We start from the raw sequence: 11670 nt of genomic DNA, 5'->3' as shown, positions 1-11670 counted from the left end.
TTCCTGCTGCTGACCTGCTCTATGGAGATGGTGATTTCAAGTTCAAACAGGACTTGGCGCCTGCACACAGCGCAAAATCTACCCGTGCCTGGTTTACGGACCATGGTATTTCTGTTCTAAATTGGCCCGCCAACTCCCCTGACCTTAGCCCCATAGAAAATCTGTGGGGTATTGTGAAAAGGAAGATGCAGAATGCCAGACCCAAAAACGCAGAAGAGTTGAAGGCCACTATCAGAGCAACCTGGGCTCTCATAACACCTGAGCAGTGCCAGAAACTCATCGACTCCATGCCACGCCGCATTAACGCAGTAATTGAGGCAAAAGGAGCTCCAACCAAGTATTGAGTATTGTACATGCTCATATTTTTCATTTTCATACTTTTCAGTTGGCCAACATTTCTAAAAATCCCTTTTTTGTATTAGCCTTAAGTAATATTCTAATTTTGTGACACACGGAATTTTGGATTTTCATTTGTTGCCACTTCAAATCATCAAAATTAAATGAAATAAACATTTGAATGCATCAGTCTGTGTGCAATGAATAAATATAATGTACAAGTTACACCTTTTGAATGCAATTACTGAAATAAATCAAGTTTTTCAAAATATTCTAATTTACTGGCTTTTACCTGTGTGTGTGTGTATATATATATATATATATATATATATATATATATATATATATATATATATATATGTGTGTGTGTATGTATGTATCAGTGACGTGCGGTGAGGTTGATGGCTGGTGAGGCACTGACTTCATCACAGTCAGATTTACAAACATATGAACCCTAAAGAGTATCTTATTCACCATTTGATTGGCAGCAGTTAACGGGTTATGTTTAAAAGCTCATACCAGCATTCTTCCCTGCTTGGCACTCCGCATCAAGGGTTGGAATTGGGGGTTAAATCACCAAAAATTATTCCCGGGTGCGGCGCCGCTGCTGCCCACTGCTCCCCTCACCTCCCAGGGGGTGAACAAGGGGATGGGTCAAATGCAGAGGACAAATTTCATTACACCTAGTGTGTGTGTGACAATCATTGGTACTTTAACTTAACTTTAACTTAACACATACAAACTGTAGCACACAAAAAAGCACATTTAATTAAAAAAAAACGTTATTATGGTCTTACCTTTACTTATAAATTAAGTCCATTCGCCGCTGTTGTGCTGGATTAATGAACCCCCTGACGGGTGTGTTATATCAACTAAAGGAAGCCTTCATCACATTGAAGGACCACAAACCCAACTTCGCAAATAACCCAACATGCCGACTAATAAACCCAACTAAATCTGAAATAGGAAAAATCAGCAAAATAATCCTGGACAGAGTCAACACAAAAATCAAGGACAAAACACCACTCAACCAATGGAGAAATACAGCAGCAGTAATCAAATGGTTCAACAACATCCAAGACAAACAACAGCACAACTTTATCTCCTTTGATATCGAATAATTTTACCCTTCCATCACGCAAGACCTACTGACTCAAGCACTAGACTTCGCCTCAGACTACGACTCAATCACAGGCAACGAAAGAAACATCATCATCCACGCAAAAAACTCCATTCTCATCCACAACAGTACACCATGGCAAAAAAAGAACAATGCAACATTTGACGTCACTATGGGAAGTTTTGACGGAGCAGAAACGTGTGAACTCGTTGGGAGTTTCCTCCTCTCCCAGCTCGCTAGCCTCAATCTGAACCTTGGTATTTACCGTGATGACGGACTGGCAGTGTGTCGCGCCTCACCAAGGAGCAGCGAGAATACCAAGAAGCGCATATGCCAAATTTTCAAAGAGAACGGCCTACGGATCACGATTGAAGCCAACAAGCAAACCGTCAACTTCCTTGACGTCACTTTCAACCTGAGAAATAACAGCTACCAACCATTCACGAAACCCAACACAACACTCCAATACGTGCACCATGACAGCAACCACCCACCCACCACCACGAAAAGAATACCTACCGGAATTAATAAAAGGCTATCGATGCTGTCATCTAGCAAAGCTGAATTTGACCAAGCAACCCCCCCGTACCAAAAAGCCCTTGATGAAAGCGGATACAATTTCACCCTCACCTATGAACCCACGCCAGGAAACCAGCCAAAAAAGAACAGAAAACGAAACGACATCATCTGGTACAACCCCCCATACAGCAAAAACGTCTCAACTAACATTGGACACAAATTCCTCAATCTGATTGACAAACACTTTCCCAAAGACAGCACCCTAAGAAAAGTATTCAACAAGAACAACATTAAATTGAGCTACAGCTGTATGAACAATATACGACAAATCATCTCAAACCACAACAAAACAATTGCAAATGAGCCGCCGGCCCCCGGACAGAGCGACTCCAAAACCAACAAAGGCTGTAACTGTCGAAAGAAACCTGATTGCCCTCTCAACGGGGGGTGCTTACAAACATCAGTTGTCTACCAATCTAAGGTAATACGCAAGGACATTAACACATCCGACACATATGTAGGATTAACCGAGGGAGAATTCAAAACCAGATGGAACAATCACAAGGCTTCTTTCAGGAACCAAAACCTGCGGAATACCACAGAACTCAGCAAACACATTTGGGACCTCAAAGACAATAATGTTGAATATTCAATAACATGGCAAATTCTTGCATCCAGCACACCTTACAATAGTGGTAATAAAAGATGCAACCTATGCTTGAAAGAGAAACTGTTTATTATTTACCGTCCAGACCTGTCATCCCTCAACAAGCGCAGCGAAATTGTAACAGCATGCCGCCACAGACGGAAACACCTCCTAGGTAACACATGAGCCAATCACCACGCCCCTACGCCAGCCTGTACCCACCCACTCTGTGCCCTATATAAACCATGGTATGTGAATGCTCCCATTAAAATCTCCTGATGGTTGAGGGAACCCCCCCCTCATGAAACAGGCCTGTAGAGATGAAATAGTCTTGTGATTTTTTTCCCACACATACATATATATATATATATATATATATATATATATATATATATATATATATATATATATATATATATATATATACATATACAGTATATATATATATATATATATATATATATATACATACATACATACATGTATGTATGTATGTATGTATGTATGTATGTATGTATATGTATATATATATATATATATATATATATATATACTGTATATGTATATATATATATATATACATATATATATATATATATATATATATATGTGACACTTGTTAAGTGTTAGTGGGCTAACGTTAGCATGTTAGCACGGCAAAAAATAAAGTGCTAACTTTTTTTTTCAAATTTTACACTTTTTTTCTTGAATTCCGCGGCGATACACCTTGCAGTCATTTAACTTGGTATGTGAAACAAGCTAACTGTTACCATGTTAACGTTAGCATGCTATCATTCTACCATTAAAGTGCAAGCTTTTTCAGCTCATTTTGCAACCATTTACCCGACAGTCATTCAAAGACTATAAAAATGGGACCCATTACCTCCCTGCTTGGCACTCAGCATCAAGGGTTGGAATTGGGGGTTAAATCACCAAAAATGATTCCCGGGCGCGGCCACTGCTGCTGCCCACTGCTCCCCTCACCTCCCAGGGGGTGATCAAGGGTGATGGGTCAAATGCAGAAAATAATTTCGCCACACCTAGTGTGTGTGTGTGACAATTATTGGTACTTTAACTTAACTTTAACCTGGTATGTGACACTTGTTAGTCTGTTAGCATGCAAATTATAGCATGCTAGCAAACTAACTTAAGCTTGCTAACTTTTTCATCTAATTTTACACTTTTTTTTTCTATTTCCATAGCCATACACTTTTGAGTCCTACAACTTGGTATATGGAACATGCTGACTGTTATCATGCTATCGTTAGCACACATGCTAAGTGTTTGCATTTTTATGTAAACATGCTACTGTTTTAGGCTACCTCTGTGACTCATTTTGTACAATTACACCTAAAACTCACGCATTCAGAACTTTGGCACCATCTAATAAGTACGGCGGCTTGTGGCGACCCCCGGCCAGAGGTCCAGGGCACAGATAGCAGGCCCATCAAAATTTCCGCGGGAATTTTCTAGTATCTGGTAGGTAGGTCTTTATTGTCATTTTGGAAAATGGTAAAATATAGAAAAGTCCTTAAATTACTGTCTTTGTTGTTTTATAAAAAAACATTTTTTTCTTTGCATCTACTTATATTCTTTCTTTTGCATAGTTTAAATGTTTTTTGTTTTTACTGTACAAAGACATTGTTTGGAATATTGTAATGTGTTGGAGGTGCCTTCATTTGTTTGTATATTGTCAACGTATATTGATTGTGTTCAATTGTTCAATTCAAAAAATAAACAAAAGCGTGTTCTATTCATCAGGTGTATCTACTTCTATCTATGGATACAACTGCATTATATATTTATACAAAGTAATACTATAGAAGATGTGAATCTTTTATTATTTTATTTGGAATGTGATACCGTACATGTATTTTTGGGAGGAGATCAGAGGTTGTCTGAAAGACAAAGATAAAGAGATGTTCCCATTTACTATAGAAAAGATCATATTTGGTGTATTTATTAAATATAACAACCTACAAATTACTATTAATGTTAGTATGTAGCAAGCAAATTTTTTTCATACACAAAAGTCGATTTCTTAAAGTGAAATTCTCCCATTGGTTGAATGATTTCAAATTATTAAAACAATTTTGGAAAATGGTCAAATATAGAAAAGTCCCTAAATTACTCTCTTTATTGGAGAAATTTAAGTTGTTTTAGAAAAAAACATTTTTTTTCTCTGCTTCTATTTATATTCTTTCTTTTGCATAGTTTAAATGTTTTTTTGTTTTTACTGTACAAAGACATTGTTTGGAACATTGAAATGTGTTGGAGGTGCCTTCATTTGTTTGTATATTGTCAACATACACTGTTTGTGTTCAATTGTTCAATTCAAAAAATAAACACATGTTTATAATTCCTTAAATGATTGTCTTTATTGGAGAAATTTAAGTTGTTTTAGAAAAAAACATTTTTTTCTCTGCTTCTATTTATATTCTTTCTTTTGCATAGTTTAAATGTTTTTTTGTTTTTACTGTACAAAGACATTGTTTGGAACATTGAAATGTGTTGGAGGTGCCTTCATTTGTTTGTATATTGTCAACATACACTGTTTGTGTTCAATTGTTCAATTCAAAAAATAAACACATGTTTATAATTCCTTAAATTATTGTCTTTATTGGAGAAATTTAAGTTGTTTTAGAAAAAATGTTTCTCTGCTTCTATTTATATTCTTTCTTGGCATAGATTTTTTTTTAAATGTTTTTACTGTACAAAGACATTGTTTGGAATAATGCAATGTATTGGGGGTGCTTTCATTTGTTTGTTTATTGTCAACATACACTGTTCAATTAAAAAAATAAAGAAAAGCGTATTCTATTCATCAGGTGTATTTACTTCTATCAATGGATAAAACTGCTTTATAACCTCTATTATACAAGATTACTTTGAGGGAAATCAAATCGATTATGTACGACAAATCTCCTGAAAACAACATCATTTTCCGTCTATTGTACGATAGGACGTCACTTCCTGTGCCGGCTCACTGAAGCCGGAAGTGACGTCAACACGCGGGGCTCCGGCCAGCCCTGGACTACACCTGAAAAAAGGGCGTGGCCATGTCGGGAAAAAACACGGAAGAGAAGCGAGTGGCGGAGAGTTGTTGTTTATGACCTCTTCCACACGGAGCTGACTGACGTTGGCGGGTTCGTCGGGTGAGAAATGGATGTGCCGGATTCCCCGCATGGGAGTATGGGACTGCTTCGAACCTTTGACTCCTCGAAGTTCTGCAGTTGGGAGAATATCGGCTCAGGTGGATTTGGACAAGTGTACAAAGTGCGGCATGCGCAGTGGCAAACATGGCTGGCCATCAAGTGTCCTCCCTGCCTTCATGTGGGTGACAAGTAAGTGTCGCTCGCTTTCTTTTTCAAACACCTTCAATCTTCAACAATGTATCACTCTTGTCAGCTGTGTTCCATGTTAGCGCGGTGGCGGATGTATCGCTACTTTGAATACTTCAAGAGGAAAGTTCCAAAACACCTTCGCATGTTTAATACTTGAAAACAATATTTGTAACATACTGTTCAAAAATGTTGAATATAAACACTGTTTGTAATGTTGCATGTCAACAACAACAACGTCCGTATTTCACATCATTTAAATTTGACATAAAACATACGCAAGGGGAAAATGCTGTAAATTAAAAAGGCTGTAAGATCCAACACAAATGCAAAAAGAAAATGCCCCCCCCCCCCAAAAAACACTCCCTAAAACGTCTGTGGCAAAGTTTATTTATAGAGCACAGATTAGGTTGATAGGCAACACTAAATTGGCCCTAGTGTGTGAATGTGAGTGTGAATGTTGTCTGTCTGTGTTGGCCCTGCGATGAGGTGGCGACTTGTCCAGGGTGTACCCCGCCCGCCGCCCGAATGAAGCTGGGATAGGCTCCAGCACCCCCCCCCCCGTGACCCCGAAAGGGATAAGCGGTAGAAAATGGATGGATGGAATTTTGTACACACGGCAAACCAAAGTGCTTTACAGAAAATTACAAGAAGGCAACATTTCAAATTAGAGATGTCCGATAATGGCTTTTTTGCCGATATTCCGATATTGTCCAACTCTTAACTACCGATTCCGATATCAACCGATACCGATAAATACAGTCGTGAAATTAACACATTACTATGCCTAATTTTGTTGTGATGTCCCGCTGGATGCATTAAACAATGTAACTTTACCATGAATCGAGGTGGGCTGGTTTGGTTGTAGCGGGGGGTGTATATTGTAGCGTCCCGGAAAAGTTAGTACTGCAAGGGGTTCTGGGTATTTGTTCTGTTGTGTTTATGTTGTGTTACGGTGCAAATGTTCTCCCGAAATGTGTTTGTCATTCTTGTTTGGTGTGGGTTCACAGTGTGGCGCATATTTGTAACCGTGTCAAAGTTGTTTATACGGCCACCCTCAGTGTGACCTGTATGGCTGTCGATCAAGTATGCCTTGCATTCACTTATGTGTGTGTAAAAGCTGCATATAGTATGTGACTGGGCCGACACGCTGTTTGTATGGAGGAAAAGCTGGCGTGATGACAGGTTGTAGAGGACGCATAAGGCAGTGGTAGTCCGGGTGGAAATCGGGAGAAATTCGGGAGAATGGTTGCCCCGGAATATTTTCGGGAGGGGCACTGAAATTCGGGAGCCTCCCTGGAAAATTGTGAGGTTGAAACCGATACCGATAATTTCCGATATTACATTTTAAAGCATTTATCAGCCGATAATATCTCTGTTTCAAATAAAATAATCCATCCATTTTCTACTGCTTTTCCCTTTCGGGGTTGCGGGGGGTCGCTGGAGCCTATCTCAGGCCATGTCTACACTAAGCCTATCCCAGCTGCATTCGGGCGGTAGGCGGGGTACACCCTGGACAAGTCACCACCTCATCGCAGGGCCAACACAGATAGACAGACAACATTCACACTCACAATAATCATAATTCAAAATAAAAACATAAAATAAAATAATCATAAAACTACTCTAATTCAAAATAAAATCAAAGAGTGTAGATGAAATACTTTTAGTTGCCATATGCACAATAAAATAAAAGTATATTCAGCCTGGATTTGAGCATTACCAACGTTGAGCCCTTTCTCACATGTTCAGGAAGACTATTCTAGATTTTAGGAGCCTAAAACTGAAATACACCTGACTCTGGGCTGGAGATGGTTCATATGGCTCTAACATGTCAGATATGTACTTTGGCACAAGAAACTACTTTTACACAGGCAGAGCAGCTTTAAAATCTATTCTATGAGCGACAGGAAGCCAGTGTAGTGACCTAAACACTGGACTAATATGGTCACATTTCCTCATTCTAGTCAGGACTCGAGCAGCAGCCTTTTTGGATGTACTGCGGCTGCTTTACAGCTCGTTTAGAGACTGCCATTACAGTAGTCTTACCTGCTGGAGACAAAAGCATGGATCAGTGTTTGTTAGTCTGATTTAGATATTATTTCTTGATTTTGGCTATGTTTTTCAGGTTGTACAAAGCTGCTAACTAATGTGGTTGTTAAAGTTCAAGTTTGATGTAAGTTTTTGAAATAAAATGATCGTATCCGGGTTACTTAGGGAATGTCAATGAGTGCATATTTTGGTCATTGAACTTTTTTAGGAATGGGAATTTATTGAAGTATATATCGCGATATATATTGCTGCCTCCTGCAATAACGATATAAATCACAATATGTTATTTTGTGTATAAATGATAATAGAACCACCTGGCTGCCGACGTAAATGTAAACATTGTATCATTTCCAGTTGTATTGTTTTCTCAAAACTATTATTATCCTTGCTAAGTGGCCTAGTGGTTAGAGTGTCCGCCCTGAGATCGGTAGGTTGTGAGTTCAAACCCCGGCCGAGTCATACCAAAGACTATAAAAATGGGACCCATTACCTCCTTGCTTGGCACTCAGCATCAAGGGTTGGAATTGGGGGTTAAATCACCAAAAATTATTCCCGGGCGCAGCCACCGCTGCTGCTCACTGCTCCCCTCACCTCCCAGGGGGTGATCAAGGGTGATGGGTCAAATGTAGAGAATAATTTCGCCACACCTAGTGTGTGTGTGACAATCATTGGTACTTTAACTTTAACTTTTAAATTGCTGTTAATATCTGATTACCGTACTTTCTGTCGTAACATGGTTCTATCTACACTTCTGTTAAAATGTAATAAACACTGATTCGTGTGTTGTTTGAATACTTCACAATCACATTAGTTTTGGGTGGTACATCATTCCTCACTCCCTTTTTTTTCTTAAATAAAGTAAAAAGTAAAGTAAGTTAACATAAGAAAAAAACTACTATTGGCTGTATTTTAAATCATTTGGTTTTTGCCTGGGCTTCACGGTGGCAGAGGGGTTAGTGCATCTGCCTCACAATACGAAGGTCCTGAGTAGTCTTGGGTTCAATCCCGGGCTCGGGATCTTTCTGTGTGGAGTTTGCATGTCCTCCCCGTGACTGCGTGGGTTCCCTCCGGGTACTCCGGCTTCCTCCCACCTCCAAAGACATGCACCTGGGGATAAGTTGATTGGCAACACTAAAATTGGCCCTAGTGTGTGGATGTGAGTGTGAATGTTGTCTGTTTATCTGTGTTGGCCCTGCGATGAGGTGGCGACTTGTCCAGGGTGTACCCCGCCTTCCGCCCGATTGGAGATAGGCTCCAGCGCCCCCCGCGACCCCAAAGGGAATAAGCGGTAGAAAATGGATGGATGGTTTTTGCCTTTTAAAGTCCTCCTGCATCCATGGATTTATTTCCTGAATTTGTAAAACAATAACAAAAACGACAAGATTTTTAAATTATAAAAATACCAATCTAATTACTTCAATATCGGCCAAATACTTACACAATACCTAATATTGTTAATATCGATATTTGTTTTGATCCGCCCACCACTGTCTACGTGGAACAGCTCTCGCTTAGTGATTAGCATGTCTAACTAGGTCCTACGATGTGTGTAATAGGGTTGTTAACTATAAATACGGTTATATATCCGGTTCGAGAGGCGGCCGGTTCTGCTACGCCAGTTGCAGCCCCCTCAGTCGATAAGATTCAGCTGTGAATCCTTAGGTTAATCCAGTGTAGACACATAAACCGATTATCGTGCCGAATTAGAAATCAGTTGAAGGTTTTTGTCTTTAAAACGAGACCAGAGCCACGGTTGTCCGTGGAAAGAGTTACGTAACTGGAGACAATAATAGACGTAGTTACATCAGTGTTTCTCACACATTCATTTATTTGTGGCGGCCCGCCACGAAAGAATTACGTCCGCCACAAATGGATTTTTCGGCTTTTGACTCGCTCGACCGCTCATAAAAGTAATGGGACTCTGTCTGTGTATGTACCTTGTAGTTACAACTCCGGTACAGTAGGTGGCGGTAGCCTACTATGCATTGTAACTCCGCCAATAGCACTTAATTCACCTGGTGGGCCAGAAGAAGAAGAAGAAGAAGAAGAAGAAGAAGAAGAAGAAGAAGACGGCGGAATAAAAGAACGGACCGACCGGATCAAAATACGAGGGTAATATAGGTTGTAGGTAGATAAGTTATAGCTGCATCGCTCGCGGCTCGTCATATATTTAACGTTAATCCGCGATTTCACCGAGCGTTTCACTGACGGTGAGCAGCCTGACGCTGCTTCATTAACACCGCCGCTGTTGTCACGTCACGTGTTACAATACCGACGAGCTAACGTGTCCAGGTTATAACCCTGTTGTCAATAAACACACGTGGAGACGGTGCTTCAGATACTGCATTAATAATTAAGCTAAATTGTCCACTGTCCACTGCAGCATGTGAATGCAATGAAAATAATAAAATCTGAGCCAACCAGCTGTTAAAATGTTATCCAGGTTAATGTTTTGGCCATTAAAGGCCCTTCATTTCAAGATTTCAACTGTGATCGGGCTTTAAACAGGTGGCTGACCTGTTCAGATGGGTGTAACTCAGGGGTGCTCACACTTTTTCTGCAGGCGAGCTACTTTTCAATTGATCAAGTTGTGGGGATCTACCTCATTCATATATATAATTTATATTTACTTATTTATGAAATATATGTTTTTGTTAACAAGTTAAAGGTGTTTAATGATAATGCAAGCATGTTTAACACATATAGTTAATATTGTTAATAAATTAAAGGTGTTTAATGATAATACAAGTATGTTTAATACATATAGTTAATATTGTTAACAAGTTAAAGGTGTTTAAAGATAATACAAGCATGTTTAACACATATTGTTAATAAATTAAAGGTGTTTAATGATAATGCAAGTATGTTTAATACATATAGTTAATATTGTTAACAAGTTAAAGGTGTTTAATGACAATACAAGCATGTTTAACACATATAGTTAATATTGTTAACAAGTTAAAGGTGTTTAAAGATAATACAAGCATGTTTAACACATATAGATTCCCTTCTTTCATGAAGACACGAATATAAGTTGGTGTATTACCTGATTCTGATGACTTGCATTGATTGGAATCAGACAGTGGTGCTGATAACGTCCGCATTTTCGAATGGAGGAGAAAAAAAGTCCTCCTTTCTGTCCAATACCACATGAAAGTGGTTGGTTTTTGGCATCTTATTTGTCCAGCTTCTGTACTCCTTTGTATACACTTTACAAGAAATACATTGTCGGCAAACTCCGTAGCTTGCTAGCTTGTGCACGCCAGCTTTCTGAGACTCTTATTTTTTTTAGCGCAACTGTGCAGTCGGTCTTTGGAGTTTTGACGACAGGTACGGCGCCAGAGTCTGTTGAAATAAAGTGTTTCTCGCCTTCCTGTCGGTAATTTAAATTAGCTAAATATGTACATAAAGTGTTGTACTTATATTCCAACTCCGCGTTCTTCTTGGTCATCGCCGCTGCCGCCGTCACCCCCCGCCCCCCGACCACACCACCACAAATAGATGCCTGTCCTGTGGGTAACACTGTACATGGACCGAGTGTTGGCGAGACTAGCAATTTGTGGACAGTTTATCTTTAAAACAACGCAATAGTAACGACAAGGTCTGCAACTGACGATTATTTTGATAGTCGATTAGGCAACGTTTATCTTAAAGAT

At 39.4% G+C, this 11670-nt stretch overlaps 1 protein-coding gene across 1 annotated transcript in view; it reads left to right on the top strand.

Moving 5' to 3' along the window:
• Positions 1 to 5684: 5684 nt before the first annotated feature.
• The window catches only part of ripk4 (receptor-interacting serine-threonine kinase 4), a 64882-nt gene continuing 58896 nt past the window's right edge, over positions 5685 to 11670 (top strand). Inside the window, exon 1 of the mRNA XM_061963071.1 lies at positions 5685 to 5965. Within this exon, the coding sequence (XP_061819055.1) occupies positions 5784 to 5965 (182 nt within the window). The 5' untranslated portion in view covers positions 5685 to 5783. The remainder of the gene's footprint in view (positions 5966 to 11670) is intronic.

Source organism: Nerophis lumbriciformis, linkage group LG09 (genome assembly GCF_033978685.3).
Source record: "Nerophis lumbriciformis linkage group LG09, RoL_Nlum_v2.1, whole genome shotgun sequence".
Taxonomy (NCBI): Eukaryota; Metazoa; Chordata; class Actinopteri; order Syngnathiformes; family Syngnathidae; genus Nerophis; species Nerophis lumbriciformis.
This window is presented reverse-complemented; position numbering and strand designations above follow the sequence as displayed.